The sequence below is a fragment of the Mytilus trossulus genome, chromosome 4 (assembly GCF_036588685.1).
Source record: "Mytilus trossulus isolate FHL-02 chromosome 4, PNRI_Mtr1.1.1.hap1, whole genome shotgun sequence".
Taxonomy (NCBI): domain Eukaryota; kingdom Metazoa; phylum Mollusca; class Bivalvia; order Mytilida; family Mytilidae; genus Mytilus; species Mytilus trossulus.
The window spans coordinates 35,136,109-35,157,433 of NC_086376.1; the positions used below are offsets into that span (position 1 = coordinate 35,136,109).

Sequence of the window (21,325 nt, forward strand, 5' to 3'; positions counted from 1 at the left end):
AGAAGAAAGTATATTGGACAAAGAATTGTGACAATTCAACATACATAACTTACAGGTAGATTGAAACAATGTTAAGAAATTTTACAATCATTCCGTATCTAGCAACTATCAATTTGCTTCATGCACATATTGATATGTGTTGAGTTTACCTCTGTTGGAAATAAGAACACACAAACCTCCACCTAATTTTAGTCAACGGACAAAACATTCAAAACTATAAAATATTATCTAAGACTTGTCAGTGTCTATTTACCATTGCCACTGAATCAGTGATATATGTACACATAATTATGTACATGCAAGACTAAAATTATAAAGTACACTAGAACAGACACGTGGTGTCGCAGGTCCATGACTGAGTTAACGTATATAACTATGTGCAAGCCTTATTTTAGTATTAGTATTTTTATCTGATAAAGTTATGCCGATTAAACGATACACAGTTTTCTCTGCTTTCAAATCTTTCTGATTGAAACCGTCGAACTGGAACTTATCAATTATTGGTAATATTAATTATTTGAAAAACAAAAGTTCCTGGAATGGAGTATTTTTTTTAAACAACAGCATTGTCATACATTGTCATATACATACATGTATTAGTTGTAAATAAAATTGAATTCTTTGATTCGCTGTTTTACGTCATGCCGGCTAACAAATTGAAAACTGTACCTATACGCCTTATTTTAAGTCCAGATTTTAGTATTTGTATTGTTACAATGTATCTTAGAAAGTCTAAACTGATTAAAATTTGACAATTTAGTAGTTTCAACCCTGTGGATACGACCCGTGTATATAGCATATTAATCCTGAATACACCGTTTGGTGGTGCACCTGTCAGACGCGGAACGTACAAATAAGGTAATCGGTAACAGGTGAATATACTATTAATTTTTGGTATCGGTATCGGACTCGATCCGAAACTTCTTAATTATTGGCAATATTAATTACGTGGAAAACAAAAGGGCCTGGAGTGGTGTAATTTTTAATCTACACCTTTGTACTATATTAGTTATATATAAAGTCGAATTCTTTGATTCGTCGTTTTTATGCGATGACGGCTGACAAATTGGACCTCGTAATTTTAGTATTATAGATATATAAGACTAAAACTGACATTCAGTCTTTACGATATCTTCATTCCCAAAGTCATTTTCAAATCTGACTTCATGGTAAAATAAGATTCCATATCTACAACCAATGACAAGGAAATATCCCTCTAATAGACTAGCATTTAAATCACAGTTTTCGAAAATGGAAGCTAGGTCACCGTGGAACCTAGAACAAAAAAAAGGGAAACAATATATCTTAAATATTTCAAATGCATGTACATGAAATAATATTAATCTCTAAAATTCACCATAGTGTTCCCTTTTTTATCTTCTGTTTGATACTGTATATCCAGTGGCGAATCCAGAAATTTTCTAAAGTGGGAGCCCACTGACTGACCTAAGAGGGGGCTCGCTCCAGTCACGATTCAGTGATTCCCTATATAAGCAACCAATTTTTTTCTCAAAAAGCAGGGCCCCCCCCCTAAATCCACCTCTGATATCAACCTCTAGATGTCTTTGAATTACATTCAGTTTAGTGTGGGTTGATGTTTGATTGTTGTACATGTTACAATGAGAAAAGCCCATACCGCAGTCAGCTATAAAAGGCCCTGATAAGACAATGTAAAACAATTCAAACGAGAAAACTAACATGTCTGTTTAAGGTTACATCATCAAAATATGTAGGGTAGGTAGGTAGGTCGGTATTTTCTTTTTATTATTTTGTCCATTTTATTTTTTGTGCCATGATTTTGAATTGTGTGGTCCGAGTTGTCCATGGGGCGAGAGTTCCCCTATTTATAATGATTGGATTATTTCTTACTACGGCAATAAAATGGCTTAGGGTGGGTGCTCAAAATAGGATCGGTCAGGTACCCATAATCAAACATATATTTTTTGGCCTTACCGAGAGCACCATTGAAATATATACAAATCACGGATCGGATACGCATCAACTATGTAAGACCTAATTTCAAAACCCCTAAACAGTGAATATTTTTATCGCAAACAGTAGAATTTTATTACATAATGTGAAATGTGTGGGATTGTGCAGCACGTGTCATCATGACATGTGTCCCTTCGCGGCCTTCAGTTTTGATTATAGACTAGAGAAGAGACTAAATGCGTACAAACCTGATGTCAAATGAAGATATACGGAATTTAAATAACGTTGATCCTTTAAATGTATGAAAAACAAAAACATATGACAATTGTTCACATAAAATAGATAGTAAAATTTTCCAAATGAACGTCCATTAAAATTATTTTAAAAAGTCTCTGATGAATATTTCCCGCGCAAATGTCATGGAATAGACCAAAACGAATTTTAGGTGTGTGTTGTCATTAAAAAATTCGGGTCAATGAACACAGTTAGATTAAATATATAAATATGTTAACTATATTTATATTGGTTTTTCAGAAAAGTGACTTTACCAGATTTTTTTTGTGGCAAACAACGGTAAATAGCCTATATCATCTTGACATGACATATGAAAACCCCTTAAGCATAATGGTGTGTGTATGGAATAGTCCATGGAATTGTCCAAACCGATACAGGTGAAATACGTAGAATATTATTGCTGTGTCTATTGTGGACACAGCAATAAAATCAGATTTAAGATCCTTATGAGCCCGTAGTAAAGTAAAAAAAACTGTAAAAAGCCTTATTAAATAAAATTTGCTCGATTAACCTTGAAGTGAAGACTAATAAAAATTTGCGTGTATAGTGAACCCCCTAAATAAAATAATACTGTGTTCTAGACCACTTCCCCTTTCGGTGATCTACAGAAATGATTTTTTACTATATAGTATGTTAATAAGGATGAGACAAATAGAAAATATATTAGGCCACTGTCCAGTCAGTCACTCACTTAAACTATGAAAATCAACTCGAATGAATATTTATCAAATTTTGAATTTTAAAGATATGCTAATGTACATATGATCTTAAGAAGAAAGTATATTGGACAAAGAATTGTGACAATTCAACATACATAACTTACAGGTAGATTGAAACAATGTTAAGAAATCTTAACAAATTTCGTGCACAATTGTTTCCCAGAATTATACTTTATGTTAAAATATTATGTTTAAAACATTGTCTCCTTTTATCTAATTCTCAAATAATCTGTCAATACCTACATTTTTACATTGCTGAAGGTCAATTTTTTTCTGTGATCGCTAATAACGTAGTTACACTAAATTCATTAGAGGTATTGTCATTTTAGTTATGTTGGATAAAAACATTATCTGCTAGGTCCGATCTGTGGTTTGTTTTGTTGTTTGTTTTCTGCTTTGTTTCGATCTGATGAGTCAAGCCCTTTCCGGATGATTTTTATAGTTTGTGTTTCATGTTTTTAAGTTGTTCTGGTATACTTCTCTCCTGGATTAAGGAGAGATTTGGAGAGTTTTTGACACATTCGATATATTCTTATGTCACAAGCCTGAGATGAAATTGTTGTCTTTTGTTGCTGTAAATATTTTAGTTTTTCGTTCATAATTTTGTAACTAAATTAAACCTGTAGTTTTCGTTTTCTCTTTGAATTGTTTTCTCTTTGTCATGGCTTTTTAAAGCTATAGGGATATGCTCATTGTTAAAGGCCGTACGGGGAATCGTAGCTGTTAACGATATCGTCATTTGTTCTCCGATAGAGTGTGGTCTCATTGACCATCATAATACATTTTCCTATTGTATATGATCAAAAACAATTGTATACGGAACACAACACTGATAGGTACTCAAAATAATTTTATTTTAAAGAATATTTGACAATATACCATGATTTAATAGGAAAATGGAAATGGAAAACAGGCTCTTGAATGAGGTATGCTTATATTTTTTTGTTTTATTATATCAATGATAAAATGATTAAATTGCAACATAGCCTGAGTACATGATGACTACAGTTGTATAGTGAGTTAAAAATAAAATTACAAAAAAAAACCACATATATAAAGACATCTTAATTGCCCAAACATGGTTGAAAAATTTAATGTTATACTCAAAGAATTATTATTGATGATTTTTATTCTACTTGACATGGTTAAAAAATGTGACTAAAATTATAATGAGTTTTAATATCCTGACTCTCTATTTGACGTTTTTTTTTCTCTTTTAAGGTTATTGCCATGGAGCAGGCTATTCGTGGATTGCAGAAAACGCACGCAGAAATATCGTATCGTATGACATCCAACTGGTGAATATCAATTTGTCTATTCTCCACACTATTATCAAATGAACCTTTATCCTTAATTATGAATAGGTAGATACAGCAAGGATTTTTAATGAAATGCATTTTCAGAACTAATTTTAGCAACATCATCTTTTTATAATTAGATATATATTGTTATAAAGATCGATACTCAAATTTTGATTTTTCAGGCAAACTATGTCTTCAGATTTTTTTGTAGTGAAATAGTAAAAAACTGCAAGTTAATCTTGAAATCTTTAGTTTTTTTTATATGATGTATTAAGATGCTATACATTTTTTCATAAAGTTTTAACATATATTTCAGCGAGGCATGGTCTTTACAAGTAGCTGCTGCATCGAATAAAATTCAAAGTAAGTATATTTCTAAATTAGAGAATGCTGAAACGGCATCGTATTTTAATCACGTTTTCTTCAAATGACGATAGAATCAATTGGAACTAAAAAAGTATGTCGATAAATATTTGTTATTTTGAGTTTTGATTAGAGTTTTAATTTGCGCCTGTATTAATTTGTGTTTAAATATTCAAATTACATGTACTATCGTTTGGCTTTAAAACTGTGAGGCAATTAGCAATGCATTCGTAACATATATATGTGCTAACAATATGTTATATATTAAGAGATTGAGCAACATGTACAAAAAATAGAAACACAATTTCTGGATGACGCAAGCACGTCAGAAGAATTGACCAAAGATGTATCCACTTTGATGAACGATACAAGAGGATTAAATTTAGTTGTAGACAATGTACGAAATTATGTACCTTGCGAGGAAGCCATTGGTGAAAAACATAAAGTTCGTTCAAGAAGTCCAACAAGTCAAAACTGCACATTGAATACTCTAGGAAATGATCAAGAATGCCTTAAAAAAGGAACTACCAATAACGTTTTAATTTTGGACCTCCAAACAGAAGAATCCCTTTCGCATAATATTAAACAGGAAGAAACGTCAATGATTTCACAAGAAAGGTTTGTTTTATATGTTACACATTTCAATAAAATGAAATTTTTGTTTAATGTAAAGAATGTTCCTCGGGTATCTTTCGCCCTCTTACACTTCTTCCAAAAGTACTTTATACGACTAAAGTCATTATTTAAAAAATATCGTTTTGTGATCTATATCGATTTCCAAAATCTACCTGTTGTACATCCTACTTACCCTTCCGCATCACCTGATATATTTCCATTTTTGATTTAAAAGTGGTAACGCGTGATCTGTTTAATGTTGTTGCTGTCCATTTTAGTTCTTGAATGCATGTGATGGGTATACCGGCAAAGTCTTGTATATCTGTTGTCATACAACAGTTATTGCAATGTAGACTTTCTTTTTCGATTTAGTTTCGAGGTATATATTTCCTATTTATGTTATATAAAAATGTGATTTAATAGGGGAAAACAGGTTTTAGATGATCAACTTTCAGTTTTCATGCTATTTGATCGATTGAGAAAAGGATGTCTTAGATTCGTACTATTTTAGAAAAAATACATTATAAAAATTGATAGCTATTCTAGTTAATTAAGTTTTACCTATTGCAACAACATAATTCATTAAAATAGAGATATAATAATTTTACAGATTCCTTTTTCCAAAATTAATAAATATCATTCTACGAAAATAAAATGATTCTTCTAATATATTTATATTCAGTTCAACTGGGCGACTGAGAAGAAGATCGCAAGATGAATTCGAAGGTAGTATTTCTACATGATCTAGTATGTAAAATGTATATTTGATATCGAATTTACAATCAATTATATAGAACATGCTTTATATTTAAGCATGTCAGAAAGAGTAAAATTTATTATCTGAAAATGCATGTACGCATGCATGCAATTAAAATTATCAGTGATATTGAATGAGTGATTGTTTATCAACATAAAAAGCCTTTTATACTGATGATTTTTAATTAACGGGTACTAAACCATGTGATACAATGAAACCAATTTATATTGAATCACAAAAAAAATACAAACATGTGTTAAAGCGAGGACTCTATAGTAAAACCTAATCAAAGAAAGAAAAAAAAATGTCACAAGAAATATATGCAGGATTGAGAAATTTAGCCACAACAATGGGGCTGAATAAGAGGAAAACAAACTAGTGGGATCCGTTTTTTGTTGTTGTTGTGAACAGACCTGTTATCACCAAACTCTTCCTTTGAAGGCTGGTCCAGTTTACATTCTGCACGATACATAACTTATTTTACAATGATGTTGATACTTTGACAGTGGGGCTTTTTGATATGGATCAACAAAGAACAATCACGGAATGGATAAAGTACACCAATCAGGTAATAGCGCATGGTACGTGTTCACAATTGAATATATCTATATATATATATTTACTCCTTAGAATGATTTGCGTAATTTCGTTTACTTCTTAGTACCGCTGGGTTGTTTTTTTTTTATATTTCATGTAAAAAAAAATTGGATAAAGAAATCCTTTCGTTAGGAGGCTGAGTAATGATATACAGGATAAAATAATTTCCATGACCACCTCATCTTGTTAAATATAACTCTTACACTTCCTTTTTGAACCATTATCAATACCAATGTTTTCAGCTTCCTTCAGAATAGAATCAGGACTAGTAAAAATTGGAGGATCGTTAGATGTTATTTTGGTGTTAGATACTTCTGAACGTATGGCAGGATATTTTCGAAAAATGAAATCGACCGTAATCCAGTATGTTAAGGGTAAGTGTAAATCAAAAGATAATTCTTAAGCTGCAGGTGGAGTATGCAATATCAAAATAAGTAGATGTAATATAACTGTCCATGATCAAACGACGTAGAAGTTAGCAACGTATGCCCTTCAACAATGGACAACCCTTAAACATAATACCGATACATAACTGTCCTAGCTTGTTTTCAGAATTTGTGATCATTCAGTTTAGTTTGGCTATAATCAACCTCTGATGTTCTCTGTAGCAATATCACCTCTACTCAAATGTAAGGCGTTTATACATTCAAATTCATACGTTTCTCGCCTGCGTGTTCGTGAAGATGATCATAAATGAAGATAAATTTCAGTTGTTCATTCTAAGAGGTCTGTTAAATATTTTTCATGTTAGGGTCACACCCTTGATAATAAAATGTTAATAGTCTGAGCATAAAGTTAAAATAGAGATATATTTACGCTTAGGATGTGCACTCGGTGAAAAATCACCAGAAATCAAAATGGCATGGTTCCGTGCTAATCTTTATTTATGCACACACCACCCAAATTCATTAATGGTAAAAGGTGTTCTAATCTGAAACCGAATTAAAAAAAATCACGATTATCTGTAGAATGTAGTATTAATTTATAGATTTTCATAATCAACTGTACATTGGTTCATTTTCCAGATGTATATATATAATTTATGTTTCCATATTTAATAATCAACTGTTGATATAACTTTCAATTGTTTGCAGTACTAAGGATGTCTACCAAAGGAATATATTACATGAGCTACATGTTCTAAATAAGGGCAACAGTAGTATACCGCTGTTCAAAAGTCATACATTGATTACGAGAAAACAAATTCGGGTTGCAAACTACAGAAGAAAACAACGGAACAACAGAAATATTGAACTGCAACCAAAACAAATGCCATAATACATTTAAACGAGCAATTCGAAAACAACTGCCACAATGATGCAAAACATAACAGAACTTTGCTGGGCAGTCAATGCACTTCCACTTCGTACAATTTATTGCGTTTTAAGGTTTTTGATTCGGGTCTTTTGGAGACGCAAGCCGCGCCTTACAGTCAAAATTCAAAAAAACTTATATCTTACATGATTTTTCGTATTCTATTTTAAAAACACAAAAATACTAGACTCACTTTGCACAGCAAAGAGAAATTGGTCAGTGCTTTAGTTATTCGTAGATATTTCAAAGTAGAAGTGAGCTCGAGGCCATCACTACAAATATAGTTGAAAAATTAACAAACCAAAATCACGTCGCCTACTTCAAACCAACAAAAGCAAACCTTGTAGACCATCGCTTTTATTTCAAATATTGAAAACAACACGTTTAATAATTACCTGCGTCCGAAGCGCTTTTCTAGATTTACCTTCATCAGGAACGCTAAACGCCAAACATTTGAAAATCGTTAAAGAGCTATATATCAAAAATACCTAACATAGATAGCCAAATTCATCTAGAGTCAACTTTGTGGAGGAAGTGTCTTTGTGGACTTCGACATTTAAAAAAAGTCGGTTACAGGGGCAACTAAACTTACGCCAAATTCAATATAGTTTATACAGGAGTAAGATTTGTAAAAGGTTTCTTTGGTATAAACGTTAAATAATGCGTTTTTATATAAACTGTCGACTTTATAAAGTAAAAATGCTAATTTACCTTCAATTTTTACAGGCATCAAACAACAATTTGAACGCACAAATATTGATAATGGAATCGGTATCGCTGTCTTCGGAAGACAAACAGGCTTATTCAAGAGGCAACTAATGACTATGACTTGATTTTAGAATTGTTAGGTACTATTTTTAAAGCTGCAAGTAAAATCAGTTCCTTAACAAAAAACATATCTGAATAAGAATTTATCTGTTGTGTTATGTTCTTTTGTCAGATTAATTCTTATAAACAATTCGATAAAGATGTAAATTAATTAAATATTGTTTTGAAATCTTGATGATTTAATAGTTCCTTTTGTAAGTTATACAAAGCTACTAAAAATAAAGATTATATTCTTCTGTAGTTTTTAACTTTTGAGTGTTTTCAAGAATTTGCATATATTTGTCATGTATATATCAATAAACACATGTATCAAATATGTACTGTTGTATTATTTAAAGGTAAATTAAAGCCAGAAGGGGATGCACACATCATTGGAGGACTTCTGATGGGGTTGGCTGGGGTTGTATCATGTATGTAAATTTTAAATAATTCTAAATTTGAAAAAGTCCCGAAAGGCATGATTAAAAGAACACAAACGGGAGTGAAACAAACCAGATTGAACAAACATGAAGATTGAGATGCGACAGGGCAATAGTCTACTGTTGTAAATGTCTTTCCTGTCATTCAATTTCGTTATCATAAAATGGAACGACCAATATTCGAATCATTCAAATATTTTTGAATTTGTCTTTTGTCAGATATAATTCTTGGTAATTGATATAGCACAAGCAGAAATATTAATTACTGAGCTGAGCCGCAATACCTCAAGTATGAACATAAAACCGCACGAGTTTCCCATTAAGATGTGTAAGCAGTAACATTTTTTCATTGCACCCTTTTTTTTAGAAACATATCATACATATGATTCATACCAACAACAAATGGTTACCAATCAAGAACCTTCAAGAAACTAATTGTCCATAGCAGCGGTACGACCTATTCATAAATATTAAACAAAGCAAAGAGCTTCCGAGTGGTACACCACGTTCTTCTCGTGTTTATTTTAATCAGGTTAAAGCCTACGTTTAAACCACTGAAAATAGAAAATATTGGATAAACAAAGATAAATAGCAATTCAGTTTGTATAATCAGATATCAAATGAAACAAAGAGATACTCTGATGACGCCTCTGTTCTGTTTCATACATAAAGGTGGTGTAGGTTACATGCAAGATACAGCTTTACAGCCGCATATAATTGTTTTCACGAATGGATCTTCAGACCAAAACATGCCATCGGTAGATTTGGATGACGATCTTGTGGTGACATTTGGAAACTTACCAGTACGTAAATATATGGATACGTTATATGTGTATGTCTTCATTTTCGATAAAGATAGTTGTAGAGCTATAAAGTATGGTGTCAGAAAGTACATTCGTTAAAGATTTTTAAATCCAAATAACTCAAAACGTTCTTTCTTAATTTTCTTGGTGTAGTGTTATAGTGCATACTGATATTTATTTTAGTATATCTGAGTTCCTGAGTAAATTTGTAAACATGCAGAGGAATCAATTTCGAGGGATTTAATAGTCGTTAGATGAATTTAATAGCTACTCAATTTCAATCTCTTAAGAACATTTTTAAATCAAGTTAAGTCTCTTGTTTTTGGTTAATGAATATCCACTTTGTTGTGTGGATTATAAGTTATGCTTACACACCATCCATATTGATAAATGTTAAATATAACTTTGAAATGACAACATAATATTACAGGACTACAATACTAATAAATAGGAGAACGTATTAGACCAAGAAACACATGATTAATAGATAACAAAAAAGCATCAGGTTTACAATTCAATAATCCAAAAACGCGTCTCGTCCACACAAGACTCACCAGTGACGCCCAGATATAAAGGTCGAAAGTGGAAAAAAGTACAAAGTTGTACAGCACTGAAAATAAAAATTTGAAAAAGGTTGTGTCAAATACCGCTATGGTTTTATGCTTGGCATAAGAACATCCTTATTATTTAGAACAATTAATGCTATTGCAAACAGTAAATTTTATCAAATGAATATAAAATTGAAGATATATATAATGAAACTGAAGTATCAACTAATTACAGAAAACAAAACCCGAACACATAATTCAAAGACCAACACAGAATAAACACACACGACTCAGTCCAAGCCTCAACGCAGTCTCCTGTTTAAACATGTTATTGTTTAATTGTGTTTCCTTGTTTTGAAGGTAAAACCTGACGTGAATGGTGTAATGAATATGATAGCGTGTACAACTACTAAGATATTCTATGTACCTGTTGGAGGAAATTATCATAACATTGTTAGTATATTTTATAGTTTCTATCTATATATATATATATCAACTTAATAAGATACTGATAATGGTTAACGTAAATCAGACAGCAAGTAAGCAACAACAATAACTAAAATCATATTTACTGGTTATCATGTATTCTTCAAAAGTCGGCTGTTGTCTATATACTGTTAGATGCGAAATGACAATTCATCGTGTGATATGATAATGAGCTTTTAGTATTCCTGGATGCATTATTGTCTGAAAACTTTTTGAAGAAATAATTATATTTTTTGATAGCAAATCGTAAATGTTGATCAATAATAAAAAAAATTATAGATTTTGTTTAAGTTATCCAACAGATGTTATCCCTAGTTTTTTAAGATTTTTTTTTATCTGGGTATATGGAAATGTGGTATTATTGCAGTGAGACAATTATCCATCCAAGTCCAAGTAGATGTAAGTTAATATAGGCACACATACAGTCATCAACAATGAGAAAAACCCAAGCAGTATAGTCGCCGTTAAAAAACAACACAAACAAACATTTTCATTCTAAAAGGACGTATATACTTTAATTAATATTACACTCCTATATGTTTACGAAGAAATTTGTTTTCCGGATTGATTACCCGTTTCAATTTTTTCTCATATGTGATAATTGCACAAATTTACATTTTACAGACTTTGGAAAAGGCTGTTAAGACGACGAATGGAAAAATTATACCAGATGATGAAATAATTCGATTGACTCTGATGTCAAAAGTTCTGGTATAAATATTTAATAGGAACGTTTTTTAATCCGATTTAGAAATTTGCGAATAAATAAGAACATGAAAGTTGAATCTATACTCTAGTACTTGTTACTTTTTAACAGTCTAAACTTTCGGTTTAAAAACTCCAGTCACCAATAAAAAAAAATCTATATGAGTGATTGAAATATATTATGCAATCAGGAATAAAATTTGTTATTTCTGGTATGAAATGTCCCTTGGATAACCAATTTACACGGATTCAAAACAAATAATGTTACCCTACATTTTCAATCCAAAAAAGATATATGATTTTAACCTTAAATATCAAAAGTGACTGTTGATTTCATCTTAAAAATAACGTTAAACTGATTTGAAAAAAAATATGATTGATCGCATATATCTCATTTTGGTTAAATAATCTATAATATATTTCTTTAGAGAAAATGGAGACAATTAACAACCAATTTGACAATATTCCTTTTGTCGTTATATGCTAAGTTTCTTTAGACTTAATCCAAAATCAGATGGTTTGTGGGTACTTTTGATGGACGTGAATGCAAAAGAGGGGCGAAAGATACCAGGGGGACAGTCAAACTCATCGATCAAAAATAAACTGACCACGCCATTGCTAAAAAAGGGCAATCGGATAAATAAAAGTACACAACATAGAAAACTAAAGACAAGGCAACATGATCTCCCTTAAAGTTGGGGGTGATCTAAGGTGTAATCCGGAAGGGTAAGTAGATCCTGCTCAACATTTGGCACCCGTCGTGTTGCTCATGTTATTACAACCCCGGTAAATAGTCTACTTCTGTTGGTCACATTCGTGGAAAGGTGAGATGGATTAACGACATAAGTTACTTATCCGATATCATCTGTGACATAGTTATTATACCATAACGGTTAACCAACTCGAGATGGCGTTCGTAAAATTTAAGAAGGAGTGATTTGAACTTCACCATTTGTAACTCTTGGATTAATAGCGTCCTTTTGAGCAGAAACCTTCTATCAAGGAAATCATGATAGGAAAAACAACCCCGGGAATATCGTATCGATTGGGAAATATATACTTCGTATGCAGGCTTAGCACGAAAATTGCTACATAGAAATGGAAAGATCACAATTAGGATGCTACAATTTGATACTTTTATTTACATCTTGTATACCTTAAGTCTTTTTTCTTTGTTTCTTTCTATGCCAGTAAAGATCCTATGTATTACGAAATTGAACCATAACTACGCTTTATTCAATTAATCAAGTGTCTGAAGGGCAATAACTCCTTTAACTGTTGTATATGATAGGTTTAAAAAGGATGTATGATCTCTTCGCGATAATATCCAAAATACTCTTACAATACAATAAATCTTACAGTTACAAGAAAACAAATCATATTAAGAATGGTAAATAGGCCTCAAACCGTGACATAAACTTGACTGTGTAAGTTCAACTGGTTTTTAAATCTAAACACCCATTGTCTTTGATTTGTATGGTTTTACTCTCAGATCTGTATTTTGAGTATTTCGTCTTTTGGATTGTCTCTTTTTGTTCCTTTTTTTTTTCGCCTGGAATCGATTTAATGAGATCAGCAATTTTCAACTGATTTTAATAATTTGCTCATCTATGGCATTTCTCTCCGATGAAGGTATGTGCCAATTCAAAATAATATCATGTTCAAATTCGGTGTTTCTGTGTATCATATTTGTTTTTCTGTTATTATTTTATACATATATTAAACCATTAGTAGTCTTGTTTCATATTGATATGTTAACGTTTTTCAATTCGGGGCCTTTGAATTGTTTCTTTCGATGTGGGATTTGCTCATTATTGGATGCCGTATGATAACCTATAATTGCGAATTACTACTAAAGGTTGGCACTTGGTTTAGAATTGTCTCATTGGCATGCATACCGCATCACTGTATGAAGCATTTAAGCAATTGGCATTTTGAACCAACACGACCCTGTAGATAAGTACATACATTTGAATATGAATTTTTTTTACTTATTTAACGATTTTTTTTCTCTTCACAGAAAATAGCAATGGACATAGCATCAGAAATAAGATATACCAATAATCACAGCAGAGAAGTTATCAGAAGATTGTTAGCGGACAAACATAATTTCAGTGATAGATATGTAAGACAAGACACACTCCTTTAAAAAAGAATATCAATCAAGTTACTAACGTTTCCTTCAACCAAATCTTCATTCGTGGAGTACAAACTGCTCTAAACAACATTACTTTTAGGGGAGGGAAGGGTATTTAGCTTCAACCTTTAATCTTGGCAATGGGTTTGTTTAGTTTTGAATATTCCTTTAACAAAATTTTGTCTAAATATGTTCTGTGAGTTACGACTTACATATTCAAACTTACCTCGACTAAGTATTGGTTAGATTAGCTCTTTAATGCTCGTAAATTGATATGAATGTTTGAGTTTCTGATGCAACACAACTGATATATATGTATGTATTTAACAATCAAGCATCAGAGCGTGCTAAGTTAAAAAAAAAAAGATAGCAAATATTTATTTTTTAGGATGACTGTCTCGATATGGTGCCTGATTTTATTAACCCTTTAAGGTATGCAAACAAGCAAGGAAAATATATGGAACTAAAGTGTAATACACTAAAACTAGGAGATAGAGTAAGACGTCGTCCTGATTGCATTTGTAGTGATCAAGATTTAGATCTTCCAGGGACTGTCATTGGACAAGATCGTTGTGGTATTTTATGTAGTTTTGAATGTGTAGAAGTAGCCAGATATCAAAAATAATTATGGGGTCCCCGAGGGTATCACCAGCCCAGTAGTCAGCATTTCGGTGTTGACATGAATTTCAATTATATGGTCATTTTTATAAATTTTCTGTTTACAAAACTTTGAATTTTTCGAAATACTAAGGATTTTCTTACCCCAGGAGTAGATTACCTTAGCCGTATTTGGCACAACTTTTTGGAATTTTGGATTCTCAATGCTCTTCAACTTTGTATTTATTTGGCTTTTTAACTATTTTGATCTGAGCGTCACTGATGAGTCTTATGTAGACGAAACGCGCGTCTGGCGTATAAAATTATAATCCTGGTACTTTTGATAACTATTAAGAAGGCCCGCAGAGAACATTTTATGTTTGATATACTTGTTTGGTTTAAAACTGGTTTTAAACCTTATATTTTGAAAGTGTATAGATGTTCTATTGAAAAGTCCTGCAAAATTGAAAAATCTCAAGTATTGCATTCTTCCTAATTAGATTTAAAAAGATGGACATAATTCACTCAAAAGTAAAATCACAAAAATACTGAACTCAGAGGAAAATCAATACAGAAAGTCCATAATCACATGGCAAAATCAAATAACAAAACGCATCAAAACGAATAGACAAGAACTGTCATATTCCTGACTGGGTACAGGCATTTTCAAATGTAGAAAATGGTGGATTAAACCTGGTTCTATAGCGCTAACCCTCTCTCTTTAATAACAGTCTCATCAAATTCCGTTATATTTACATGATGCGTTAAATAAACAGTCACAATTAATAAAATAGTCAAAATATGGGTACATCAGTCATCATCGCATAACAATTTTAAAAGGGACAATTTAACAGAACACAAAAACATCTATCTACGAACACATGGATTGACTTGAGTATCTGGCGTCATAAAATTTGTATACGTCACATAAATTTGTCGTTTAATGTGCATACAAACAGTTTTAAAACTTGCATCGGCAATGTAAGCATACAGAGTTAAAAAATCAAAAGTATGTAAGAACAAATTACAGAAATAGACCGAGATTTAAACTAGTCCAAACGTTATAGGTAGAATTTATGAGAATCCAAAAATAGTTAATTCCACTACGCGATTGAATGATTTTGACGTTTATGGTTCAACGTATATAGTAATTCATAATAGAAGTATATCATAATGACATATAATAGACCAAAACACGAGCTTTAAAATTTGAAGCACAAAATAAAGTTTTAGTTCTTGCTGTTTCCACGCGACATCTATTCCTATATTTATATATATACTTTTAATAAAAGAATCTTCACCATGCAAGATTATATCTCTTTTATAATAATTGATAGATTTTAGCTCCTATCCTAATAATAGGCTAGTTTCTTGTTTACTATTTTTAACAAACATCAGCAAATGTATCAGTCTTATAAGCCAAAAAGTTATTATCTAGACAAAATCTAAAATAGATGAAATCCCGAAACAAATATAGGTTTGAAAATGAATCAAAAATACAAAAGATAGCATACTTACTAGAGCGGACATTTCATTAACAATCTCATATTTGACGCTCAAACGAAAACAACTTACGAAGCTAACATTTTCAAGTTTGATTATTTAATTAATTATAAAAAAACCCGCTTATTTTCTCTTATTTATACAAACGTTAATCGATTCAAATATTTTTTATTAGACAGTATATGGATAGAATGGGATAATGGGCAACGACTAGGATATGTGTTTGATGAATGTACAAATATATATCAGATAATAAAAGTGAATGAAGCCAGAATACTAGTTAATGAGATGATAGCAGTCGGTTGTAGGGTTGTGAGAGGTAAGATTTACTAAACAATCAATATTATAAATAAATTACAATATTACATTATTGAGAAAAACCTATGATTTTCAGTTCATTGTTTGATGAAAACTACAAAAAAAAACATTTTTAGCAGTTAATTTTATCTTTAAATTATACGCAAGACCTTAATGGATATAGGAAAATGTGGTATGAGTGCCAATGAAACAACTCGCCATCCAAGTCACAATTTATAAAAGTAAAGCAGTATAGGTCAAGGTACGGTTTTCAACACGGAGCCTTGGCTCTTACCGAACATCAATCTATAAAGGGCCCCAAAATATTACTAGTGTAAAACCATTCAAACGGTCCATTTACCTTGCCTAGGCTACTTATACTCAACGAAAAAAATCAAATAAAGTATACATTATGATATAAATATATTTTATAGTTTATATTATATTGATGACAAACAGGTCCCGATTGGAGGTATGGATATTTTGACGGAGGTAAGGGTTCATTGGGAACTGTACTTGAAGTGAAAGATAAAAGCAAAGTGGTGGTAAGTTTTGTTCATTAATTAGATATTTAAGTAACATATATTTGATTATTGATATTACATACATAAGAGGAAAAAGGAGAGTCTTGATGTTCAAATGATATAAATATGTTTAGAAACTAGAAATCAAAATCAAAAATAACAAAAAAAAACAATGGACAGTTTAACAGACAACACCATTCAGCACAAAATAATAGTACAAAAACACACTCAACATCCCACAATACAATATCTAGAAATCTGGTACTAGCACAAAATATTGTGGGGATTGAAACAGATTTTACACCGCAATGCAAATGAAGTAATCAAAACAACAGCAGCAAAAATGACACACATGTGTATATTGGTACTTAAAGTAATGCAACATGTTATTTGCATGCCACACTATTTTATTGATTTAAAAACAATTATATTTAAACAAAAAATCTAATTTGTAAAGGTCAGATGGGACGGAACAAATACAGGCGTTTTCAAAATTGGATATGATGGACTTTTTGAAGTGGTATTGTTGTAAGTATTAATTCACATAATGACAGAACAAGGTAAAACAACCTATATAAGCAATGTCAAATTGAATGAATATTTTAGAGACGCAATAAGATAGTCCATAATGATGTATTGTTTTTATCTTACTTTAATTAAATGGGTTTTTTACCGTTTCTTATGTTTTATTACTTGTAGCGATGATTTTGTAAATAATGAGAACTCAAGACGATACATAAAGCCAAGTAAACATTGCTTTGCAAGACAACAGGAGCATCACAATTTGGGCACAAGAAGTGATGAACCATTGGACTGTGTAGTTACATATTCGGACATATTCGGTAAGGTAGAAACCGTTTAAATCCGGGGAGAATAAAATGTTTGCGTTTAAAATATAAACAAAATAGGTTTCATCCAAAAATAAAATATGTATTTAACAATGACTGTTTATGTATTAGCAGAACGTTGTACTATTTTAAGTAAGTACTCCTTTTTACATTGCGGTATACAATCTGTGTAAATCCCCACAACTAGTAACAGATTTCTAGATATTGTATTATTTGATGTTAAGTGGGTTCTGTACAATTATTTGGTGCTAAATGGTGTTGTGGTAAGTCTTGTGTGGACAATGCGCGTTTCTGGCGTATTGCATTTTAAACCTGATGCCTTTTGTTTAAGAATTGAATGCTTCTTTTTGTAAATTTATTGGGTTGTAAAAGCGTTGACCGAAGTACATTTTGTCTAAAAATGTGCGCACGGTCAACGCTTTTACAACCCTATAAAGTTCAAAAAGAAGCATTCAATACTTAAAATTACATTTGTTTGCTATGATCATGAAAATACGAATGTTATATTTTTGGTATTTTATTCACCTGTGCATTTTATTGTGGGACCACGTGTTATCATGAATGAAAAGTTTTATTGAATGATGCAATTGCGTACGGAATAACACGTGATGTGCAGTTAGCCAATCAAAATAAAGTATTATAATGAAACATACATCAAATGGAATTATTAGCTATTATTCATGTGTTTCTTTGTCTAATATGTTCTCTTATTTATATATATTGTAGTCCTGTTAAAAAAAACCTTATCATAGATAACAGGACTAAGTTTTGTATATTTGCCAGGCGCGCGTTTCGTCTACAAAAGACTCATCAGTAACGCACAAATCCAAAAAAGTTAAAAAGTAATATGATGTTGTCATTTTAGTATTATATTAAATATAACCATTAAAGTGTGAGGTTTGGCATGTCACAAAACCAGGTTCAACACACCATTCCTTTTTTAAAAATGTCCTGTACCAAATCAGAAATATGACCATTGTTATATTATAGTTCGTTTCTGTGTGAGTTTCATTTTAACGTTGTGTGTCCGTTGTGTCGTTTGTTTTCTCTTATATTTGAGTGTGAATTCACATTACTATAACACGTGTCACGGTACTTTTCTATCCCAAATACACGAATTTGGTTTTGATGTTATATTTGTTATTCTCGTCGAATTGTGTCTAATGCTTAGTCTGTGTCTGCGTGTGTTACATTTTAATGTTCTTATATTTAATGCGTTTCCTTCAGTTTTAGTTTGTTACCCCGTTTTAGTTTTATGTCCATGGATTTACGAGTTTTGAACAGCGGTATACTACTGTTGCCTTTATTTACTTTGCAAGTTTCTTTTATTTTCAGATTAAAGATTTGCTTCATAAATGACAACAAACGTTTTGGTAATCTTTGGCATGAAACAAAGAATTGCTTTAGCACAAAAAAAAGATGTCAAGGATCCCAATGTAGTTTGACTTTAATGAAGCTTATATACTTTGTGCAAACAAGTATTGAATATTCAAAAAAAATATTGCAGCTTCCAATTTAGACATTCAAGTTGAAAAGAAACTGACAACTCCTTGATAACCGAAAACATTTTCAGCACAGCATGTTTTCAGCAGGTGGTAACTGGAATTCAACAAAACCATAAAGCGAGTTATCATGAAAAAAATATTTCTAACTCAATGTCTATATGTAACAAGATATTTTTAGTTTTTGTTCACAGGTAAAAATAGTGAATTAAATGATTAAAAAAAAACGGAAAAGTAATTTTTAACTGTAAGGACATGCAGTTTCGTCCCCGAGGGTATTACCAGCCCATTTATCAGCACTTCGGTGTTGACGTTTTAAATGATAAGCCCGGTACCTTTGATTATTGAATATATAAACACATATCTAACATATAAAATGTACTTAAATAAACTCATCATAGATACCAGAACTTAGTATATACGCCAGACGCGCGTTTCGTCTAAAAAAGACTCTGGTTTAATTTGTTTACCGCGTAATAAAGTACATTTTAACAGCATCAACTGAAAAAGTTATTATAATGGTAACAATTTGATTTGAGATAGTTATCATTCCGGTTTGAACATTTTGACTGAACTTGGCAGATTTTACTATCTAAAAACTAGTACTTTGTTAAGTGCGAATGCTAATGTGCTAATTACTATTTTATTTTTAATGTTACGATAAACAAAAAAAATAATCTTATTTTTATATTTCGAAGAAGAACTTTTCTTTTAAAGAAGTATGTATAATCGTATAAAAAAATCAATTTCTGAAGAACTTATAATGATAGATAAGCTTGCATTAGAGAAAATTTGACATATATGAATATATAACTACTTCTTGATATCATTAACAATGACTTAGTATTTCAAAACTTTGTAATGGTATCAGAAAACTACTAAATATACTGGTACAGGTAAAATAAATACTATCGACAGGTCTTCCATTATAATGCCGATGATATCGAAGTTGACAATAACAAGTGCCTTTTTAACTATTTCTTAATCAAAGGAGTTGATTCAGTACGCCCCCTTTTTGGCCCCAAAAGGAAAAAGGGTTTTACAAAATTGTTAATATGTAAACTTGTAGTTATTCATTTGAAAGTAAAATACGTCTGCAACATAAAAATGGGCTGCTTTCAAAATACAATGCACATTTTTCGGGTCCTAGCATCCTTAAGTCATGCTAAATTACTGAAACCTTCATAATTTTAGCATTTTAGTTAAATTTTAGACGTTTTCTGTTTAAATGGAAGTGGCCGTATTTGTGTTCATCCTTAATATTTAAATGCAAGTTGTATTTCATGATAATACATGATATATAAAAAGGTTGAAAGTGAACACGGATGCATTCATTTTTGACAAAAACCATCAGAAAAGTTACATAATTATTATTGCATACATGTATATGAAAGATTTGTCGTATTTCAGCTTGACTTTGAGCGTCTGAAATGACTAAATCAGTTCAAATCTTTCCCATAAAAAAAATTGAATCGACTGAAGTAACACTTCAGTGTTTAAAAAATGTCTTTCATCGGATTAATCTGAAATTTGGGGCAAAAATTGGCCCTTAGCGGACCTACTTTTTTTTTTTTTTTTTTTTTTTTTTTTGATAGATAGATACTTTATTCTCTCAAAACTAGATACAAGTTTACAGAGAAACATACAATATAAACACAGACACAATAGTTAAGGTAACAAATACAGTTAATATGATGACATACATGTTTTAAAAGTAACATGTAAGCTACTACTTTGTTGTTATTACGTGTGTATTGCTGGGTTAAAAGCTAGTTAAACTTTTCGCGTGTTTGGAAGTACAAGTTGTATCATGTACTTTAAGTACAATATATTACAATATTAAACATATGCAGTCAATAAACATATATGTTTATACAAAGCAGTATTCAGAGGTTTCTGATGCACTAATCATTCATATAAAAAATATCATATATTGAACACTTAAAAACGGGTCCAATTTCCCAAAACGTGTCAACCTGACGTCACTGAACTGCAAAGCATTTCTTAATCTTTATTTGAACGACATCATGCCGTTAACAATACATACTGTTCAAAGGTTTTGTTATCATGTCGGGAATCTAGGAAGGAGCCTAATTTTGAGGCTCCTTCCTAAATTTCCGACATGATAACAAAACCTTTAAACAGCATGTATTGTTAACGGCATGATGTCGTTCAAATAATGCATAACATATTTGTCACTGGACACTATTTTTCTTGATTGTGTGTCTTTAGTGAT

At 31.2% G+C, this 21,325-nt stretch overlaps 3 protein-coding genes across 3 annotated transcripts in view; 2 read left to right on the forward strand and 1 right to left on the reverse strand.

The window, feature by feature from the left end:
• Nucleotides 1-5,967, forward strand: part of LOC134716568 (E3 ubiquitin-protein ligase Ufd4-like) — a 31,967-nt gene extending 26,000 nt beyond the window's left edge. The window contains exons 9-11 of the mRNA XM_063579579.1: nt 4,563-4,609; nt 4,879-5,227; nt 5,907-5,967. Coding sequence (XP_063435649.1) covers nt 4,563-4,609; nt 4,879-5,227; nt 5,907-5,967 — 457 coding nt within the window. The remainder of the gene's footprint in view (nt 1-4,562; nt 4,610-4,878; nt 5,228-5,906) is intronic.
• Nucleotides 1-21,325, reverse strand: part of LOC134715192 (COMM domain-containing protein 10-like) — a 168,804-nt gene that overhangs the window by 143,676 nt on the left and 3,803 nt on the right. The gene's annotated exons all lie outside the window — the stretch shown is intronic.
• Nucleotides 6,826-19,309, forward strand: LOC134716569 (uncharacterized). Its single transcript, XM_063579580.1, has 13 exons — nt 6,826-6,952; nt 8,619-8,740; nt 9,059-9,130; nt 9,812-9,942; nt 10,851-10,943; nt 11,601-11,687; nt 13,702-13,806; nt 14,207-14,393; nt 16,094-16,237; nt 16,675-16,760; nt 17,197-17,267; nt 17,439-17,581; nt 19,284-19,309. Exons 3-13 carry the CDS (start codon nt 9,106-9,108, stop codon nt 19,307-19,309), a joined length of 1,098 nt encoding a protein of 365 aa, XP_063435650.1. The 5' UTR covers nt 6,826-6,952; nt 8,619-8,740; nt 9,059-9,105.